The 23,203-nt window shown below is 40.0% G+C and overlaps 1 protein-coding gene across 1 annotated transcript; it reads left to right on the top strand.

Moving 5' to 3' along the window:
• Positions 1–398: 398 nt before the first annotated feature.
• On the top strand, positions 399–19,860 carry MONOS_12395 (uncharacterized protein; the record flags this gene model as incomplete). Its single annotated transcript, XM_067865013.1, has 4 exons — positions 399–651; positions 762–863; positions 1,241–1,834; positions 2,135–19,860. The coding sequence occupies 4 exons, from the start codon at positions 399–401 to the stop codon at positions 19,858–19,860; spliced, it is 18,675 nt and encodes a 6,224-aa protein (XP_067728890.1).
• Between the last annotated feature and the right edge of the window lie 3,343 nt (positions 19,861–23,203).

Here is a 23,203-nt window from a genome sequence, read left to right as displayed (position 1 = left end):
TGACTTTTTTGGAAGACGGTATTATTCTTTGAGTTATTCTGTAGTTAAATGAAGCACAACAAAAATTTTTTTTTTGCTTTATAGATGTAAAATATGCATCTTCTGAAATTTTCCGCTATTTTGGCCAAAATTTGTGGGAAATACTTCCAACAGGTTTTTCTCAATATTAATAAAAATTAACCTTTCTTTGAACTTCTTATAAGGGTGCACAGAAACATCTGACATGGCTTATTCTGATGCTGCGGATGAGGCAATACGTTTTGGAATGGTATTTCTTTTCTTTCATTGAAACATAAAAATGTGATTTATAAAACAAATGAAAATTTTTCCAAACAAAAAAATATTCAAAATTCTAGAATGTTATTTTCCGTTCCTTTTTAGGCCATCATTATTTGAGCATGAAACAAGGAGATTTTGGTGGAGAAATTTTTATTTCAAATTCTCCTGAATTTTCTGCCTTTACAATTTTACCAGTTTCATCATCAAAGGATGATAATGATCCAGTATCTTCGGGAGACAAAATACACTTAGTTAGCGTGTTATTGGGATTACATATTGCAATTGAGTTTCCTTCAAAAATGAGGCAGAACCTTGATAGTTATGGAAAAATCAATTCTTCTCTCTGGCAAGAACGTTATAATCCGTTAATATGTTTGCTTTTCTGTCATATTACTGAAATATCAATAATTTCAAACTTCAATAATTTTTATTTTTAATATTTTTTAAATTGTTTTTTCTGTAACAAAAAAATTTTTTTGAAGGCTCGCCATATCCATCGACATGGTGCATCCATCGAATCGGAAGACATTCTGCGAAAGAAGCGAGATTAGTCGCACTTAGCACATGCTTTCTAAATGACAAAAGTTTGTTTTTATTTAAAAAAAACCCTTTTTTATTTGGGTGTTTGCCCGTGTTTTATAACGATGATAGGCAATCAATGATTTTCACTTTAATAAAGTTATTCTTTGAGAAATAGTTTCTTCTTCTACTTTTTTCTTTTCTTTTCTTTCTTTTTTTATTTGATTATTTTGTGAAAGAAAAGAAAGCCAAAAAAATTTTTTTTGATTTTCAAAAGATGCAACAGATGCACATTTTCGTTTTTTAACATAAAATTCTTTTTCTCTATCTTTCCCCCTCTCTCTTATTTTTTGTTTTCAATTTTTATTTTTATTCTTCTCTTTCTCTTTCTCTCTCTCCCTCAATCTCCTTTTTCATATCCACACAAAACATTAAATCTCAGTCTCTCTTCGCAATTCCTCTTCCAACAGCCAGAACAAAACACCAGAGCCGATTTTCCTGAAAGAGGAAGACAACGAAAACGACACTTTCAAACCTCAAGAATCCATCAAAGTGGATACTTCTGCAGCAGAAGGAAGCAAAATACAAACACAAACATCTTCTGCTATTCATTTTAATGACACGTCAAAATCTAGTTCATCATCATCATCATCATCATCTTCTTCTTCTTCCTCTTCTTCTTCCTCTTCTTCATTCCCTCATTTAACCACTCCCTTCCACTCCGACTCATTCACATCACTCCATTCTCTTCCCTCTCTTTCCTCTCTCTTCGTCTTCACCCACATCCCTCTGAAATTCCAGCGTATAACTTCACAATCTTTGCTTTCCTCTGCCCATTCAAACGCCTTCAGCCTCACTTTGCCTTCTTTTGCCTCGCCTTATTTCGACACCTGCTTTGACGATGCCCTCGAAAACACAGCTGTCTCTACAGTTGAGATGCCAAGGGGAGTTGCATTGGATAGAATGAAGGGGGAGAAGGAGAGGAAGATTGGGAGGGGAGAAGGAGAAGGAAGAGGAGGAGGAGGAGAGATTAAAAGTTTGTGATATAATTCTTGTTTTTTTATTAGGAAATTTTTTTTTCTTTTTTCTTTTATCATTTTTCTTTTTTTCTTTTCAATTCAAAATTTATTTGAAATTCTTTCACAATTTTTTTAATCTTTAATCATTGTCTTCACATTTATCTCTCTCTCTCTCTTTCTCTCTTTCTCTATCTATCTATCTATCTCACACACACACACACACACACACACACACTCTCTCTCACACTCTCACTCTCACTCACTCACTCACTCTCTCTATTTCTCTCTTTCTCTCTTTCTCTCTCTCACATTTCCAGTCCGCCGGTCCCTCTTCTCCCAGCAGGTGCGCCGGATGATTCTTCTCCTCCGTTTTATGCGTGTTTTGGGGCAAGGCTCCATCCTCAGCCGCAAATTAGCCTCAAATTCGTCACCTCTTCTGTCTTCTGACGACCCCCGCTTAGTCACTGCCTCCCACTCGTCTATTCCCTTTTTGAGACCTCTGGCTGCATTTACACAGGAAAATAATAATAATAACAGTTATGGTAATTATTCAAATTTTGCCGGCAGAAAAATTGTTTCTGGAAGGATGAAAAGAGAAAGTGTGGGGGAATATTGGATGATTGAGCCACAATTCAAAGGAGTTTGTGAAGGAGGCAAGGAATTCAGATCAGCTTCTTCAAATAACACTGAAATCACTTCACTTTCATTGCAATCAGCGTCAACATCAACATCATCATCATCTTCTTCTTCTATTTCTTCTTCTTCCTCTTCTCCTTCCTCCTTCTCTGGCTCCACCCCATTTTCCACCCTTCTCAACCACTTCACCCGCTCTGCTGGGATGATGCTGTGGGGGGACTCATTTTTCATTAGACATTTTGCAACTGGCTTGTATTTGACAGTTGTTCCCTGTTATTTGGATGAATGGGCTAATGGAAGGAAAAAAAAAGGAGAGAGAAAGAAGGAGGAAGAAAAGGAAGAAAAGGAAGGAGAGGAAAGAGAAAGAGAAGAAGGAGATAAAATGAAAGAGAAAGAGAAAGAGAAAGAAGGAAAAGAAAAGGAGAGTTATTTAGAGAAGAATCGCAATGTTATTTACAGAGTGCGTCTGATGCCTTTACCTTCATCTTCATCATCGGCTTCATCATCATTTTCTTCTTCGTCTTCTTCTTCATCCATCCCATTCGACAGCTCCTGGTTCCTCTGGCGTTTCCGCCCTCTTCAATCAGGAGACATTTCATCATCATCATCTTCTTCTTCCTCTTCTTCCTCATCCTCCTCCTCTTCCTCTTCCTCTCTCTCTGACTCACAGCCCATTCCTCTCCATTCGGCCTCTATGCTCTGCCACGTGGCGTCTGGCATGACACTCCAGCAGACCGGAATGAAAGTTGGGATGGAGGCGAACATTTCAACGGCAAACACATCGTTTTCAATGGGAAACAGTTCGAACAGCTCAAATGGATCTATTGGATCAATAAGCAATGGAAGCACAACAGGAGGGAAGAAGAATGGGGAAGAAAGTTTGTTTGGGATGAAGAGGCTGAGGTGGAAGAGAGGTTTTTTTGGGAGTGGAGAGAAAGAAGGGGAGGAAGAGGATGAAAACGTGGGGGATTATTTGGAGGAGCTGATGGAAGACGAGGAAGACGAGGAAGAATACGAGGAAGAAAAGGAGAAGAAAAGAGGAGAAGGAAAAGAAGGAAAAGGAAAATTGAACCAAAAAAGAAGAAGTTTGCTATCGAAGCAGAAGAACGAGAAAGACACAGCAGTTTCTTCGCGTTTCAAAAGGGCAGTTGCCAAGTCGAATATCCAATCACATTCAGATGGAATGGCTCAAACATTGCCTTCGTCGTCATCAACAACAACTCCATCTTCAATTATGCCTTCTTCTTCTTCTTTTCCTTCTTCTCCATTCAACAACCCTTCCTTCTCCTCTTCCTCCTTCTCTTCCTCCTTCTCCCCTTCTTTCTCTCTCCAGCACCGCACCTTCACTCGCAATTTCCTCCAACATCGTCTCTCTTCCTTCCAAATCTGCCACTCCAAAACACTCCAGTCCCTCGTCTCCACATACAACCCCAGCCAAACTTTCTTCTTCCGCACAGAATTCTCCTCTTTTTTGCTTTCGGCAGCATTTGTGCATTTGGCGCCTTCACTTGATGACAATGACGCTTGGACTGCGAAATTAGCTCATCCTCTGAGCTCCCTGCTTCTCTGTGAGACTGTTCAGAAGGCGAAGAACTTGGCGATTTCGCTGTGGATGTATGAGGCACTGCTGCAGCAGATGGCGAACGAACATCAGGGAAGAATGAATGCGTATTTGAGAGGGAAGGAGGAAGAGAAGAAGAAGAAGAAGAATATGACGAATGGAAGAACGAATGGAGATTTGTTATCATCATCATCTTCATCCTCTTCTTCCTCTTCCTCTTCGATTTCCCCTTCCACATCATCCCAACAACCACCACAACCACTTCATCCCCCAGTTCCTTCTCCTTTCCCACTCCGCCCTCTTCTCTCTCTCTGCCACACAGTCACAGGCATCATCTCCTCTCTCATTTCTGTCATCTCACCCGATTTTGACCCGAATTCACAGAATTTTCTGTTTGAGCTTGTTTCCTTCTGCTCAGCCAGTGGCGAGCGAATACTGTGGCTGCAGGAGACGCTGGCAGATGTGGGTGTTCTGATGTTGTGCGTGAAGACATTGGCACATTTGTGTGTTGGATGGAACATTCTGAATGGAGGGTGTGCGATGGAGGAGGAGATGGAACTGGAGGAAGGGTATGAGATTCCGGGGCAAGGGGAGAGGGAAGGAGAGGAAGGAGGAAGAAGGAGATATAGGAATGGGATGTTGGGGAGCGGGAAATATTTAAATGGAGTAAATGTTAAAGGAGAAGAAGGAGAAGAAGCAAACACTCACTTTGGATCAGAACAAATTAATGATCCATCTTCTTTTCCATTCAACCCGTCGTTTTCCTTGTCTCATCCTCTCTTTTCGGTCCGCTGCAGCCCCAAGCAGCTTCTGCAGGCAACTAGCACGATTCGCTCGACTGTCCATTTAGTTTTGATGATGCTGTGTATTTTGTGCATCGGAAACAGCAAGCTGACAAAGGCGGTGGTGTCTTCGTGTGTCAACATACCTCCTCATTCGCTGGAGACATTCCAGCTGCTGCTGAGCAACTTGAAGGAGGATGGAGGAAAAGAGGGAGGAGAAAGAGAAAAGGAAGAAGGAGAGAAAGAAGAACTTGATGCTGATGTTGATAATGACAGTGCAAATAACAACAAAACCAACCAAAACATCACCCCTACTCGCTTAACTGTTCCTGTTCTGAAGAAGATTCCAGTTCTTTCTGTGCTCCTCCACATCCATTTCATCGACCCTTCTGCTTCTCTTGCGCTCTTCACCTGTCTCTTTGCCACCAATCAGACTGTTGCCGAGAACATCCCGTCAACTCCACTTGTTTTTCTGCTTTTCAACGCAAACAAACCGTTTTCTTTGGAAAAAGTGATGCAAAAACAGAACAAACAGATGAAAATGAGTTTGGAAGGTGCAAATGAAGAAGAGGAGAATGTGAAAATTACACAGATTTCACAGGCAAGAGAAGGAGGAGAAGATGAAGAAAAGTCAAATAATCTTACAAATGTTGCATTTCAACAGAAATCATCATCATCAACAACAAAAGCAGCAGCAACATCATCTACTGTTGGAATGAAGCAAACACCATTTGCTCCAAAACAGATGTCATCTTCATTGGCTAAGTCTCCATTTTCATCAACAAAACCACAGCAACAGAAAACTCTTCCATCATCATCATCATCATCATCATTCTCTTCCTCTTCTTCTCCAACCACCATCAAAACCATCGTCCAACCAAACTCCTCTTCAGCCTCTTCAGACTCCGTGGCGTGTGTCTCTGTCATCCCTTCCCTCCGCATTGCCTCGATGACAGCAAGCGAGTCAGCCAGTGTGCTCCTCAACCTCATCCGCACCCTCCGCTTTCTTTCTTCCCTGTGCCACACCCCTTCTCTCCTCTCTGCCATCTTCTCTTCTTCCCAGCTGGCGACCCCTCCTCTTGTCACCCACCATTCCAATGGCAGCATCGCTTCAATGAGCGACCTGCGCATGCAGCAGACAGCGCTGGCACCTGAAGACGAGTCGTGTGCGAAGACAGGGGAGAAGCTGTTCAGACTGATGAATGAAGGAGCAGAGGCTGTGGAGATGGCGAAGAAGAGGGCGAGGAAGCGATTGGGAGGAGGAGGAGGAGGAGGAGGAGGAAGTGGAGGAGGAGAGGAAGAGGTTATTGAGCAAAGTGTGAATGGGAATGGGAAATTGGGTGGAAATCAAAATTTATCTTCTTCTTCTTCTTCTTCCACGTCATCATCATCTTCTTCTTCCTCCTCTTCATCTTCATCATCTTCTTCAGCTCCTCCATCGACTTTTTCTCCTTCTGCCTCTTCTTCCCTCTCTTTATCCTCTCTTTCCTCCGCCTCTCCTCTTTCTCTTCTCGAAGACGAAGATAGCCAAACTCGTGTTCATTCATTCCATTCATTGCAGCCTCCGCCTTCTCAAATCACTCCTCTTTCCTCTCTCGTTGCCTCTTCTCTCTGTGTGAATGATGCCATTGCACGCAATCAGACAATGATTGGTGTACTTTTGTTTGGGCAGAAAGAAGAAACAGCCACGCGAATAGCGAAGATGATGCTGAGGTCGGTGAGGGAGAAGCAAGCAGAGGAAGGGAAGAGGAAAAGATCGAAGGTGAATGCAATACAGCTGATCAATGCACTGAGGAAGAAGCAGAAGGAGGAAGAGGAGAAAAAAATGGAAGAAGAAAAGAAGAGAAAAGCAGTTCGATTGAATTTATTTACAAAGTCTTCTTCTTCTTCTTCTGCACAAAAGATGAATTCTTCTTCTTCTTCTTCTTCAACTTGGACAAAAACTCGCCTAGCTGCTGTCAAAGCATCGATGCAAACTTCTCTTCTTTCCTTTTCTCGAATGTTGTGTTCTGTCTCATCGTGTATAATCACCACAAACAAAGAAGACATCCAAAACGATCCATATTATTTTCCTCTGGTTGACGAAGAGGCGAATATGCGCTATGGCTGCTACAATCCAAAGATTGCTTCTTCTTTTTCTTCTTCCTCATATTCTTCATATTCAGATGCTCCTTATGCTTCGTCGTCATCATCTTCTTCTTCTTCCAATACAACTGTTCCACACTGCAAAATGACTATCTCTTGCATCGCTGGAGAAGTTAACTTACTCACGTTGTGTGGCATCAACCCTTCTCCTTCGCTTCCCACTCCTCTTCCTCCAAATGCATCATCATCATCTTTTTCTTCCTCTTTTTCACCATCACCTTCTTCTTCTCCTTTGTCTTCATCTTCATTATCTTCTCCTTCATCTCCCTCATCTTCCTCATCTTCCCCATCCCCTGACCCCCTCCTCACCTTCGAATCTTCCCACCAGTCTCTCCTCCTCTCCCTTCTTCCCGAGTACTTCATCCTCTCTCTATTCCTCCTGCGTGACTTGTGCATCGGCCAGCACACATCAAACATTTCACAAGTCAGAAAACTTTTCCCTCCTTCCTGTTTGCTTTGCCTCGTCCGCTCTTCATTCATCCCAGTTGCTGTCAGAACAGCTGCTTTGTCGCTTCTCAGACACACGTTCATCCTCAGCCCAAACACTTCCCTGGCAAAATGGAGGATGGCCAATGTGTTCAGAGCAAGCGAGATGAGAAGGAGAGAAAGAGAAAGAGAGAAGGAGATGAAGAGAAGAGAAGGAAAATTGAAGAATGAGCAGTTTATCAAAGTTGATATTGATGATCAGTGGAATAACCAAAGCACAACTGGATTGCTTCCACTTCCCCCCTTGATGCAACTGTCAAGCATAAACGAAGGAGAAGGAGAAAAAGAAGGAGAAGAAGAGGAAGAAGAAGTTCCATATGAAATCCTTCAGAAGGACATCGATTTGGCTGTGATGAATGTGCTAATCGGGTGGATAAGAGGATTCATGGCTCGTCTGGCGTGTCCTGTTTTGGACTTGTCGAACACGCAACTTCAGCAACAAAGGCTGATGAGGCAGAATTCGATAGAACAGCAGAAAAACCAGATTACAGCGATGCTCACACAGCAGGAATTGAAAATGGCAGGCAAAAAAATGAGCGGAAAGAGGGGTCTTCTTCCGCCTCCTCCGCCACCACCTCCTTCGTCTCGACGTTGGCGTAAGCGTCGATCTCCTCCTCCGCCGCCGCCTCATCCTTCTCCTCCTCTTCCTCCTCCATCATCATCATCATCATCCTCTTCTTCACTCCCAACAGAATCCCATTCAACTTCTCATTTCCTCCTCTCTGATTATAACCAATACTCCTCTGATTCTTCTCTCAATGAGCGTGCTTCTGTTCTGTTCACTGCCCAAAACCGCGTCTTCGCTTTCGTCACGCACAAAACCAGGAAATTTGTGTCTGAAATTGCACCTCCTTTCTGCTCTGTCTACAAAGCACCTGCAAATGCTTCCTCGTTCATTTCAAGTTCGCTTCCTTCCTTTTTGGGTGTTCGAGGTGAATTCGAAGACTCGTTTGAGGAATACAACAAGGGAAGTTATGCCAGTTTGCCTGCTGTAAATAATTCTTCTGCTTCAGCTACTGTTGCTTCTTCTTCTTCTTCTTCAATTGGAACTAATGCAAACACTTCATCGACATCATCATTATCTTCTTCCTCCTCTTCCTCTTCCTCTTCATCCTCCTCCACCATATCAGTCTCTGACCACCTCTCCTTCTCCTTCTCCTTCGAGTCTGCTCGCCAAACAGCACATTGGCTGACATCTGACCCGTCTCGTCTTCCCCTTTTGAAGGAAATCATCCACTCACTTATCGTTCTCCTGCTCTCCAACCACATTTCCTTCGACTACGAAGAATGCGACATTCGAAGTGGCATTTCGATGCTGTTAATCCTCGCCCCTCTGCTGGATGAGCCGTATTCTGGTTTGGATAGCAACAAGAAGGAGAACATGCCTTTGCTTCCAGTGACTGAAGAAGGAAGGCTGCTGCAGAGAAGACTGAAGGAACTGGATGGGATGTCCAACCGCAGGAGTAACAATTCACATGATGCTTCTTCTTCTTCTTCTTCTTCTTATTCATCCAATTCAAATTCTTCATCTAATTTATCAACGCAATCATCACAATCTTCAAATACATCATCATCATCTTCTTCTTCTTCCTCCTCCTCCTCTTCATCATCCGCACAACTTGCCCAACCCAATCAATCTCGCCTCACCGTCTCCGAATTGCTTCATTATCGCGAAGTGGAAGAGGCAGCTGTGACGAAAGAGAAAAACTCACTCTCTCTGATTTCCGACAGAATGAAGAGGCAGCCAATGCTGAAGTTCCAGTTTGAAGGAGCGCAAATCTTGCTGGCGACGCTTCTGCTGATGGGACAGGCAACAAACCAGATCAAACAGATGAAGCGCATCTGGTGGATGTTTGCTGACAGACTGTGGAAGCTGAGGAAGAGGAAGGAAGAGGAAGAGCAAGTCAGAGAAGAGGAAGAGGAGGAAGAAGAAATGGGGAATGTAGCAAACAATGGAATCAATTCACAATCATTTTCAAGCAGCAACACTCAAATGAAACGGATGAACAAAAAATCCGATCCATTTTCTGGTTTCACTTCTGTTTCCATTGCACCAAAACGCAAACATTCTGCACTTCAGCCGCTTCTGATCCACCAGCTATACCAATCCGACTACAACTCTCTCATTCCTCCGCTTCCTGTGTTTAACAACGCTGTCCACATCTCTCCTTTCCTTTCTCATTCGCTCAACAACTTCACTTTCTTGTCTCCTTCACACGAAGGCCTGAACAGGAAGAGGCTTCAGTTCTTTGTCTCCTCGCTGAATGCTGCAGCATCGCTGGGTGTGATGACGATGAGGTATCAAGCATCAGCTGAGGAAGGAGGAGGGGAAGAAGAATTTGAAGAAGAGGAAAGCGAGGAGGAAGAGGAAGAAGGAATTGCACTTGGAGAAAGAGGAAAAGGAAAATTAAAAGAGAGAAAAGATAACAATCAAGCCGATGAAACGGAGGACATTGAATCTGTTGAGGATATGCAGTGCTCCAAACACGATTTGATGAAGCAGACAGTCAAGTTTTTGAGGGAGCTGATGCTTCGCCCACCGACAAATGAGAATCGGCTGATGGAAACGCTGTTGCTGCTGCGGATGTGCGACTTATGTGAAGTTGTGAGGGTGGAAAATCCAGTCAGATTTAGAAGAATTAGAGCACATTCAGATGCAGATGGCAAAGGAAATAAAGAAAAGAATGAGAAGAAGAGCATTTCTTCTTCTTCTTTCTCTATCAATGCACATTCACATTCTTCCTCTTCATCAGATGAAGAATCAGCTGATGTGTCTGACTATCTTTCCTTCTACCTCCACAGCGCTGCCAGCTCACAAGCAATGGCAAAGGAACGTATTGACCAGCTGACAGACGCAGTGTATTCCATTCTGCTTCCTCGTGTTTCTGTGTTAGCGCATTCGAGAGAAGACAGTGCTATTCGAAGCTCCCGTTTTTCGACTTTTTCGCTGGATGCTGTTTTGAAAGAGGAGGAAAACGAAAAACTGGCAGAGCAAAAGATTGAAAAGGAAGGGAAAACAGAATTTGTGTCAGGCAACCAAATAACCACGTTTTCGACAACTTCGTCGTTGACGCTTCCATCTGAGCACATTCTCCATATCTGCTCACTTCTCGATGTGCCGCAGCTATTGTTCGATCTTTTGACTCAGCTACCGCACATCTTCCGCAACAGACACGTGTTTGCTCTTCTCTTCCTCCTCATCGCCGTCTTTGCGCTTGCGCACAACAAGATCAACGAAATCTCCTTCCCTCTCATCTTTCTGCCGCTTCTCCCGCTAATCTTCTCTGATGTGTCGGCTGGATCAATCCCTGCCGCTTTGCTGCTGCTTTCTCTGCTCAACTGCGCAGACTTCCGCATTGCACTTAGCATCGATCAGATGAAGACAATATCAAACCTTTCAATGGCAACAGCAAAGGGAAGAGAAAAAGAGATAGCGGGAAGAGTGGAACTGAGGAGAAAGAGAGAGAAAGGCAGGCAAAATGTTGTGGGCTTGCTGAAGGGTGAGAAAGAGAACGAAGAGAATCAAACAGAGTCAGATGCATTTACTCAGCTTGCTCGTATTCAATTGCTTCCATCAAAAGAGCCGAATTCTCATTCAACTCATTCATCACTTTCATCAGACATGTCATCATCCGCCTTTTCAGAAGTCATCCAGCACACTTTTCTTCCTCTAAGAGATCCACCATTTCTCTCTCTTTCTCTCTTTCTCGAGATCTTCTCTTCTGCCTGTGGAAGCCCCAATGCCAGCTGCCTCACTTCACTTGCAGAGCCCATTCGCCGCAATCAGCAGATCATTCTGAACAGCATTGTCCGCCCTGCTTCGTTTCTGTCGCTGCAGTTTGAGGAGGAAATGGCAGACGATCTGTTAGAGAGGTTGTGGTTGCTAGTGAGTGCATTTAAAAAGAGAATGCATGGGAAAGATGTGGAATTGAACAAAAACGAGATTTCTTCTTCATCAACAACTTCTCAAAAGGGTGTGAAATCGATCTCTTTTGCTGCACCTTCCAACAGAAAATCACCTTCTTCGAAGCAATTTACTGCACCTGATATTTCCATTCCAGATCTGCAAAGTCTGAATCCGAAGGATGGCTCGCATGAAAGAAACGGGATGAAGCAAGACTCTATTTCGTTTTATGAAGAGAATATTAACAATAAAGGAATGGTAAACATTGCACCCCCGAGGTTACGTTCATTCTTTTTACCATCATCCACTTCCTCTTCTGCTTTGAATTCATCAATCGTTGAAGATAGTTTCTTTGCGTTGCCTCTTGCAGCCACCAATCTCGCAAGGAGTATAATTGCAGATTTTGACATGCTGAATGCATTTCTGTCAAATTACTTCCCTGAATTGAAATCATCCAGTTCTGCGAGCTCATCCAGAACAATCTTGCCTGTTTGTGTGGATTTGACAATCAACGATATTTTGTATGATACTGTTGTTTCGCAAGAACTGTCTTCTATGCCTGAAAGAATCAGAGAAATCATTTCTTCTTCTACTTCCTCTGCTTCTTCTGGAAACATGAATAGCTCATCTGCTATTCATCCAGAAACGCAGCAGAGGAGATTGATTTTGGCAGAAATTGTATTTCTTCTAAGCAAACTTCTCAAACACACCGAAAATCTTCTTTCTGAAACTGTCTCTGTTGTTTCATTTTTGACTGCTCTCTGCAGAAGCAGTGGAAATCAAGCAAATTCAATCAATCTTTACAATCCTATCACTTCGTCTTCTTCCTCTTCCTCTTCCTCTTCCTCGTCTTCTGCTTCTCTTTCATACTCATTTTCCCACCAAATTACTTCTATCCTTCGTCATTTCGCTCCATTTACACAGCTTGCCTCTCTTCTTGTGAATCACTCGCACGAACTTCCCCGCCCTCTTTTGTCTTCTATTTCTTCTCTTCTTTCTATTACAATTTCATCCACATTAAACTCTTCAGCTTCTTCTGCATCATCTTCAACCAATGTGATGCCTGAAGGACTCTCTTCATTTCTCCCAGCTGAGCGTGCGTGTGTTGTCATTCTGTCATCTTGGTGTGCTTCTCATTGCGAAGATGTTACTGGTGCTCTGTTGGAACTGTGTGGCTTGTCAACTGTTCCAATGCTGAGAAAGTGCTATGTAGATACACGACAGCTGGTAAAAGTGAAAATGGATGTTGATGGAGGAGAGGAGGATAGTGACGACAATGCAATGCTTGGAAATTTCATTGGAGGCGCAAATGGAGGACAAAGAAAGAAGAAGGGAAATGGAGATATCAAACAACAACAGCAGAATCAGAATGCACAAGGATCGAATATAAACATTTTCGCAAATATTACACAAAGCCACGATTTGAAGGAAAAACTGAACGAACTCAGTGAAAAGGAAAGAGTTGAAAGGATAAAGCTGCAAGAAAGAAGCTATGAAGCATCACTTTTATGGAGAAGAGAAGCAATTAATGATCGATCCACAGAGATTCCTGTTGCATACCATTCGTTCAGAAGCGGGCATTTGGTCAAGTACAACGAAAATGAGCTACAGTTGAACACAAAGTGGAAAGCTCACATGCTTGACAACGTATATCGTAGCACGTACAAGATGGATAATGTTCCTGAGCCGTCATTTGATCAGATTGATCAACTGAGATCGGTCAGAGCAAGCAACAGAAATGGAAACGTGGATTTGACTTCTTCCACGTCCTCTTCTGAGAAGAATTCTATGGGCAGCTGTTCTCGTCGTATTGTATATCTCCAACAGCATTACTCTAATCCTGAGCTTGTTCAACTGCCTGATCCAATTCAGGAGCGCAAGCTCGACTCTGCTGCATTGCTCGCTCCTCTTCCGCCTCCGCCAATGTCCGAAGCAGAAAATTTAGCCGCTGCTCCTTTGTCAGCCCAACAAATTGCTCTTCAACGAGCAGAAAGAGCTGCAGATTTGCGATACACTTTCCTTCTTCTCACATCGCTTCTGTTTGGAGATTTGCTCCCTCTATTTTCTCCTCTTTGCCAGCTGTTTATTCCTCCTTTGCAATCGCATTGGGGACATTCTGGAATGTTTGTGGCAGACCATCTATCACAGCGGTATTTGCTTCACTTAACTTTGGAAATGAGAAAGCAAAGAGAGTTCGATAGAATAGAAAAATTCAATAGATTGCAGAGAGAGTTAGATAGAAGATACATTGGTGAAAGGAAACATCTTTCACAAAGTGCTTCATCTCAAAAGGTTACGTCAACTAAAATTAAAATTCAAACAAAAAAGCGATACGAAAAAGCGAAAGTGGCTCTTGTTGAAAGAATGACAGCAGAAGAAGCGCGAGACAATAATCTTGTTTATCAGCTTAACACCACAGAAGCATCATACTTCAGCCATACTCTGCTGGACGAAGATGAGGAATGCATTTATCCTCCATCTGCCATCTCTGAGCGTCAAGACAAGCTTGTATCCTATTTGTTTAATGATACAAACGAAGAACAGCTTTCATGGTGCGACCGCACTACGAAGCGAATGAGTATGCTTTATTCACGTCCTAATCTGATTGCTATGCTGATGCGAGGAGCAGAAACCGGACTGTATCCATTTTCACAGTCTGCAAAGGGGTACACCGATCTCAGCGCACGCTCCACCTCTGCCATTGCATCAAATGCGTTTGATGGATATTCAACCAGACAGATTGAAGGTTCGTCTTCAGAACAGGAATCTTCGATGGATTCACAATTGATGGAAACAGAACCTGAAGATTTACAAGCAGCTTCTTCAACTGCTTCTTCATCGGTCATATCATCGTCTTCCTCTCCTATTTCCACAGCGTCAATTGCAACATTGTCCATGCATTATTTATCGGAAGGGCTTGCAAACGATGAGATCAACACAAATGAACTCAGTTGCATTCATCACGCATTTCAGTTCTGTGTTCTGTGTGCAGAAAGCACTGCAAGGATCAGCATTAGTCTGCTCTTCCTTTGCCGTATGCTTTCTCTTCTTAATCCTTATTTCCCATTCCTCAAGGAATACGACAGGAAGGACACGTATGTGGGTGGTGACTTTTATGCTGAAAGAAGTAGTGGGGAATGGATCGTTGGAGAAACAAGATTGAATAATTTTGAGATGAAAAGGTTTTTGCGCAAAAAGAAGAAGAAGAGAAGTAGAGTTTTGTCGATGTGCTGCCGCGGAGGAGATTCCGATGAAGAAGATGAGGAAATAGAATTGCAAGGGATCAGTACTACACCTGGTGAAAGCTCAGGTTCATTTACTTCAAATGGAATTGCAAATAGCGGAACAAACGGAGGAAATGGAGCACCAATTCAAAGTGTGAAATTTAGTGGAGGAATGGGCAACAGAGACGAAGAATACGAAGATGATATTCGTATCTTCCCACGAAGATTGTTTGCAATGGAAACTGAAGATTTTGTTTCATTGCCTCAAATTTGTCTTCCACTTTCAGCTGTTTCAGCCTCATCATCGACAGCTTCTACTCCCTCTTCAATTGCAACAAGCCCAAATAAGTTTTCTGATTCATCTTCATTTAATAAACTTCCATCTACCCACCCAAATCTTCTTCATCCATATTTGGTGAAGCAAGTGCTTGAACTGACACACGACTCCACAACGCTGATTTCATTGATAACAAAGTTCTCTTCTTTTGCACTGCAAAATGTACTTCACTTGCCTTTTGTATTGTTCACACCTGAAATAGAAGAAGGAGTTTGTTTGCTGGCAAATAACCCAACAATTTTCATCAATGATGCTCGTTCGACATTGATAGAAATAGAAAAGTTGAAATCTTTGAAGAATTCAATAGCTTCTTCTATTTTTTCATCTTCTTCTAATTCAGTATCACTCCAATCGCAATTAACTACTCATTTGCTAGAAAGCAATAGTGCCGAGGACGATCAAACATTCGACATTTTGCGCACATCACGAACTGTGCTTTCCCATCCATTTTCTCTTTATGCACCGCTTTGCTGGGAACATTATGCTTCGCAGACATTGCCCCTCCTTCCAATCTGTCCTGCGCTTTCTGTGCCATCATCACTAACCATTCAGTCTGTTGCAACTTCTTCTGTCACTCGCCTTGTGCGCTTCATGTCTTTGCTTCCAAACAGAATCGTGGAGGAAGAATCAGCTGTTCTCTTGAATATATTCGTTGCTGCAAAGTCTATGATGTCGTCTCTGCCAAAATTGGAGGCTCGGGATGCTCTAAGAATGTGGCTTTTCCAGACAGGGTGTCTGTGGCGTGTGCTGCTTCAGGTTTCGTCTCCACATTTGCCTACCGCAATTGCTGCGATGGAAACACTTCGGTGTTTTATTGGAGGAAAAAACATTTGGAGAAGGAAAGAAGTTGAAATGAAGGAGGAAGAAAGGATACTTGGAGTTGCCAGCATCTATTCTCAGAGTGCACAAGCAAACGCAAATCAAAAATCAAATGGTTACTCACCCGCCACAACTTCTTCTTCAACAACGCAGCGTAATTCATCTTCACTTCATCAATATCAAATTGATGAACATCTTAGACAAATTGATTATTCTGCAGATGATGAACCAATTCCAAAATTACTGAATTATACGATCCAAGTTGCCGTTCAGCTTATGAAAGCTGGCATTTTCTCATTTCCTGCTCATTTTGCTGCTGAGGTTGAACGATTTAGATTCAGAAAAGCAATTGACAGAGGTAAAAACAATAATACTTCGATGAATGAAGAAAGTACTACGAATAGCGAAAGAAATGAAAGAGGAAAACATGGATTTGATTGGCAAAAAACGAGTGAAAGTTCAAATTATGGTAACAAGTACACTCTTGCAGCAATGAAGGATCTTAGTAATCTATTTTCCAATGAGGAATATCAAGGGCTTGCATTTAATAATATTAGAATAGAAGAAATTCGAATGGGAATTCCTTTACGGCATCTTATTGAAAGCCATATTTCTTCAAAACTTTTGCAAAAGAAAAATATTAATCTTTTCTCATCTTCAACAGAACAGATTTCATTAAAATATTTGATGACATCCCTTTCATTCATTCACCTTTTGTGCACGGGAGGTAATCAAGTTGTTCAGGGAATGCTTGGATCTGAAGGAATTGTTAATACAGAACGGAGACTAGCTGCTATTCCTCCGTCGCCTGCGGAGTTGATCTACAACAGTTGTCTTATTTCTGTCAAAGGAAAAGATGAGCAAGGCAACAGCAAGCAAAGTCAAAGAAGCAAATCGCTGTGTCAAACAAAAGATGGATATGGAATGAGAACAACAAACATGATGAAAAAAGAATCTGAAGATAAAAGTTCTGGAAACATTTTGATTGGTGGTGAAGTCGATCAAAACGAACGTTCAAGCAATTTGTTTGATGAAAATGGTTTTTCTTCTGATCGCAAAACGGATCTTAAAAGAAAAAAGGATGAACAAATAGGTATTCGAACTCCAATTTCAACTAACCTTGCAGTATGTGTTCCAGATGACTTTGTTGAACGTACAATTTTAAATGAAGAAGGAAAAGTTCAGTCTATGTTTGAATCATCTATTTCAATGTCTTCACCCTCAATTCTGAAGCAACCTTGCATCGACCAAACTGATCTTGTGATAATCCTTATTGCATTTATTTCTTTTCTTCTTCCCCATAGACCTTCTTTTTCGTGGAGTCGTTCATTGCACACGAATTTACTTATATCTGCTCTGGCTGTTCTTGTGGATTTAGTTAAGGGGCCAAACATCGCAAATCAAAGAACTTTTATTCAAGAAGGCGGGCTGCAAATGCTGAATGCAGTCTTTCGTTTGCCTTTTGCATTTGAGCGTATTTTGCTTGCCATTTTGGAAAAGATTGTTACAGAATCCGAAAAGATAAATGGAAAATCAGGAACAATAAACAGCACTATTAACTCAGTTACAAGACGAGCATTAAGTATAGCTGATGTTGCTTTTAATTTGACAGCATCAACGATAAACAAGTTGACAGATGCTGGGATAAACAAGCTATCGATTGCAAATAGACGAAAAAGCATTCTTATGAAGAATGGTCCATCGATCCATGGGAATGAATCTGTTCCACCGGGATGCTTATCCGCCATTGATATTTACCAACGCTTTTTAGTTGCCTGCGAAGAAAATGATACCTTTGTAAGTTCAATGTTACAAGAAGGAAAGTTGAACAGAAGCGTACTGGAAATTTTTGTTTCGTCTTTTGAGCATGTGTCTGGAAAGGAAGAGCGGGAAGTTTTGAGCAAAGCGACTCAACTGCTTTTGTGTATAATGGAAGGTGAAGAGCAATTCGCAGCAATTGACTCAATTGCTAAATCTCCAATTGTGATGGCGATACAAAGAAAGCTAATGGCATTACACTCATATGCTGATGTTACAAAAAGGATCCATATCCCAAGATATAATTCTTTGAGACAAAATTATGTGTATCAATTTCTTAAGAAATGGAATTCAATGAATAACAATTCAATAAATGGTAAGTTGTCTCAGAATGTTTTAACTTCAGCTTCATCAGTAATAATACCAGAACTTGGAGATATAAGCACCGCTGTAACTTCCGAAGCGATGCGTGTATTTGTTGCTGCTTCCACTCTTTGGCATGGTATTCAGAGATTGCCTGTTTCATCTCGATATTCTATGGTGGAGCTTTGTCTATCACCAGATTTCTATCCTATGTTCAAATCACAAATTGACAATGTGGAAATTGTTAGAGTTGATCGCCCATCTCATCATTTATCTTCTTTCTATTTTGCTCGTCATCCTGTAACTTCTCTCGCTCCGATACAGTCTCAGGCAGAAATGGTGAAGGAATCATGGAGCAATGAGGCAGGTGAGAGATTGGATGCATTTCATTCAAAAGCAGTTTCAATGTTTGAGGCTGTTGTCTTGACTGATTTGACAACAAAAAATAGATCCTCTTTTATGTCATTTTTAATGAATCCGAAGCATTATTCTTTTTTCAGCATTGTTTCGATGCTTCTCATTCTTGCTGTAAATATCTTTATTGTTGTTGATCCATTTATCGGAGTTGATGCAAGCGAGGATTCGTTGCTGATGAGAGTTCTATCCGTTGTATTGGTTGTTGTTATATGCTTACGATATGTATCATTTCTAGGTTCAAAGAACACAATTTCCTATTACGAGAAATGGACAGAATATTGTACAAAGATGCAAGCAAATACAGTCGGATGGACACCAAGTATGATGAAACGAAGCCAACTTATAAAAGTGAAGTTGATTTGTTTGTTTTCATTAAAGCATGTTTATCATCTTATTCTCCTCCTCTTCGTAATCCTTGGAGCAGCATGGAGAGCGTACTTTTTCTGTGTTCTTATGATTGATGTATTTGCGAACTCTTCTGCTCTCACTACAATTATTGAGACGTTTTTCAAAGGAGGAAAAATGTTTTCTGTGACGTTATGCATTTCTCTGATCCTGATGTACTGGTTTGCTGTGATAATTTTTGTTTATTTCCCAAAAGCATTTGTTAGAGAAGGAGAAGGACCTTCTGGAGAAGATGTGGAGTTTTGCAATTCGTTGTTTATGTGTTTTGTTGGAGTTATATGGCAGAATTTGTCACCAGGGGATATTTTACATGATATAATGGGTAATGAAGATCCTTGGATGGTTGTGTTTGAGACACTTGTTTTTGTTATGTTTGGAGGAATGCTTATGAATGTTCTGCAGGGTGTGATCATTGATGGATTTACCGAAATGAGAGAACAAAAGGAAGAAATAAACAATGCAATGCAGACAGAGTGCTTGATTTGCGGAAAGAATTCGGAGGAGTTTCAGCAAAAGATCTTTAATGATGCAAATCAGGCGGCAAAGGATGGTTTAACAAAAATGTTGGCTGAAGGAAGCGAAGGGAATGAAAATGAGAGGAACAATGAAAATGATGGAGAAGATGAAGACGAAAACGATTTATTTAATCTAAATGAAGGAAATGATGCAAATAAATTATTTGAAAACCACATATCACATGAGCACAATCCTCTTTCTTACTTTCACTGTATTTGCTCAATCTTAAAAATGGAGGAGGAGGAAATGACAGGAAATGAAAGATTTTTAAGATTATCATTCACTCATTCAGAGCTCGATCCAACAACTGTTTATCCTGTTGGGCAGGCTCTCTCTCTCAAGGATGATCCGCTTGAAACAGGCTCACAGATTTTAATTTCATCTGGTGGAATACAAGAATCGTTAGTATCTACTCCTTCAAGTAGCTTTATCAAAGCTGATGATACAGATTTAGCTCAATTTGAATTACTTGAAAACTCTTCATTTATGAATAGAGAGGTGAATAAAAATAACCTGAAAGAACAAAATGAATTTGGTATTTCAATGCATAGCGAACATGAAATGAAGGTAGCATCAATTTCAAATTCTATAAATTCTCTATCAAAAGAGTTTAATTTGCTTTCAAATAATATTTTATTTTTATTTAACGATCTTGGAGAAGAAATGCAAAATGATTCTGTTAAAATTTGAGCTTTTAAGTTGATTGAATAATGATTTTATATTTATTAATTTCGAAAATATTGCTTTTTGCATTTTTATTAAACATTTTCATTTTTTATTTTTTCATTTAATTTTTTATTTTTTCACTTAATTTTTTATTTTTTCACTTTATTTTTTATTTTTGTTTTATTGTTTTGGCTGTTTATTGTTATTTGAAATTTTTAATATTGTATAGTGTTGAAATTTATTTTAAAAAAATGTATTGGACCAACGTTATTTTACATAAGCGTTAAATGTGGAATTTTAAACGAAGTGAGAGAAAAAAAAAACTGTCCCGCTTTTTTGATTGCATTCTGCTGATAGGATTTTCTTGGATCAACGTAATATTGTTTTCATTATCATATGACTTCAGTTGATAGTCCATCTGAGGATAACCATTCCTTTTGCGCTTCTGAACAGAATATCGACGATAGGTCCACTGATGATTTCGAGGGTTATTGAATGAAATGGAAATAACAATATTATTGACATCCATGAAAGAAGGCGAAGAAAAAAAGAGAGAGAGAAAGTGGAAGACGATGATAAAATGAAAAAGGAATTGACATGAAATGAATGAGTTGATTTTCATTTGAGAATTGTTGAGTTGAACGACAACAAAAAAAATCAGAAAAGTTCATAGTAATTTGTCTTTTCATATTTTCATCTTCGGTTTTTGTGTTTTCTTTTGGCAAAAAACACTCCCTTAATCAATCATACATGCAGCTCAATCCTCTCACTTTCACTAACTTTTAAAAACAGGAAATACATCAAAATTCACTTTTCCTCCTTTCATTCCTTATCTTCAGTTTCACTTTTCCTTTCATCCTTCACAAAAATCATCTTTCTTCAAAAACAATTCCTCACAATAGCCCAATTCCACATTTCATCCATATTGACAGTGCTTTGTCTTTTCATTCATTTATTCTCATTTCTCATTCTTTCCTCATCGTTTTTCTCCCCCTCCTTCATAACGATCCAATCCCTTCATCTTGCACAGTCACCATTCGCACCATTAATCCTCTCCAACCATTCGCTCCACAAAATAAGGCGTTCAGACATTGCATATATTCCTCAACTTCTGTTTTCCAACCAATTGAAAATGCAAATATCATCAATTCAAACAAAAGCCGAAGATTCAAAAATCCAGATATCTTCTTCTTCGGAACAAAAAATTCAACAAAAGATTCTTCATTGCATGTATAATCTCCAACCGTTGTTTATCCTGCCTCAAATCACGTGTTTTCAAAACAAATATTGTCAAACATCAAAATTGACATCCTTGATTTCACTTCCACTGCAAATTCTTTTTTCTTTTTTTCATTGAAAATCATTTCCTTAACCTTCTTGTTTGCTTCCAAAATCATCAGTCCCATTCCACATCAAAAAAGATAATATTATAATTAAGACATACAAAGAACGAACTTTTTGAAATGCTCTGTCACACTATCACACTTTTTTTTATTTTCCAATTATTCAATTAGCATTTCAATGGTCAATCATTAAAAATAATGCACTTTCCAACAAATATTCAAATCTCAATTATAATATCCATTCAAAAATGATCTCATAAATTCCAATTTTAAAAATCACAGTTTCCCCAAGTCAAATGTTTCCTTACAGTAATATTTTCTGGTTCTCTGAAACGAAATTCAATTATTTTGCAGAATAAATTCTCAGTGACTGAGAAATAGCAGTGTTTATCTCGTATTTAACAGCAATCTATTTTGCATTTTTCCAGGTCAATTTTTCTTCAAATAAACAAAAATAAAATTCACAATTCGAATTGAATAAATTGAGTAAATAATGATTCACTATGAACGACAGTTGAAGAAACAGAATTTTTTCAAAAGTTCGTTAGCTATTTTTCAGATGCTTTCGGATTGAATTTGAAAATATTTTTTTCTAATTTGGATGATGAACAAATTCACATTAATTTTCAGTTCTTAGATCATTTATATAATATTTTCATTTTTGATATCAAAATCGATTTTCAGACCAAACAGGCATGCATTTGCTTGTCTTTGCGTGCATGTATTTATCAGTGGCATTTAATGCACAAGATATCAATGAACTCGCAACATTAAAAGGCAAAGGTGTTCATTCTAATAATAATTTTCATTATAATTATATTAATTCAGGCCAAAAAAAATTTAGCGATGCACAATTTGCAACAAGGAATTACAAATGCTTTTTGAATGAATGTCATACCTTTTATGAAGCTGAAAAATGGGAGTCAGGAATGTCTACAACGATTTATGCATTTTTGGGATTATCCAATTCAACAATTGAACTGAAAAATGTGGCACTTGAACATTCACTCTCCCTATTTGTGCAAATAAAAAATAATTCATATTTCAAAATAGATTCCTGCATTTCCCACCAAAAATCGACATCTCCGTTTTATTTGCAAAGTGGGTCAATCCTCCTCACAAACATGAGTATGATCCCCCAAAAGAATATTTATTCATCCAGCCTCATATTTTCATCTGATGCGAAAAATTCAGTCACTTTGAGAAATTCGATCATTGCAGATCTGGCCATTTCTTCTTCAGACTATTTCTTATTATCTGGAAAGAGCCAGAGTGAGCAGATCAATAACTGTGCCTTCAGGAACATGTCCATTAAATGCAACAATAATGATCTTTTTCGAACAGAGCATTCATGCTTTCAAAGTTCAATGGAAAACTGCCTTGTTTATTCATGTGTGAATGCCTTGGAAGGAGGTATTTCGAGTGGATCGTATTCTTCAGTGGAATTTGTTTGCAAAAACACAACTATGAATTTCGGGAATAGAGAAATGAATATATTTTCTAAAAGAGATCGAACGGAAACAACGGAAAGTCAATTCTTTTCATTGTGTGAATGGGAAGATTGTACAGCACCACAAGGAGGCGCACTTTATGTTCATGACAATGATAACACCATTCTGACTGTTGAGAACTCTTTTTTTTTAAGATGCAATGCTTCATCCACAAGAGGCGGGGGAATATATGCATTGAAGATTGCAGAATGCATTGTGCGACACACATCATTTGTTCAATGCACAGCAGCAGCAGCAACAAATTTCGGGGGTGGGGGAATTCAATTTGAAACAATAGAAACGCAACCGATGGTTGATAATTGCTCCTTTCAAAATTGTTCATCTGGCAATGATGGAGGGGCTTTATGTCTGTATAGTGCAAAAACTGAAAGACAGAAAGAATGCATTATCAATTCTTTTTTTGATAACTGCAGGTGCAACGGAACAGCTAATGGAAATGGAGGAGCAATTCGGCATTGGAGTTGCATTGATCAAGTGATTATCTCAAACTGCATGTTTTGTAATTGCTATTCC

This window comes from Monocercomonoides exilis (assembly GCF_001643675.1).
Source record: "Monocercomonoides exilis strain PA203 chromosome Unknown scaffold18-1597598, whole genome shotgun sequence".
NCBI classification, from domain to species: domain Eukaryota; phylum Preaxostyla; order Oxymonadida; family Polymastigidae; genus Monocercomonoides; species Monocercomonoides exilis.
This window is presented reverse-complemented; position numbering and strand designations above follow the sequence as displayed.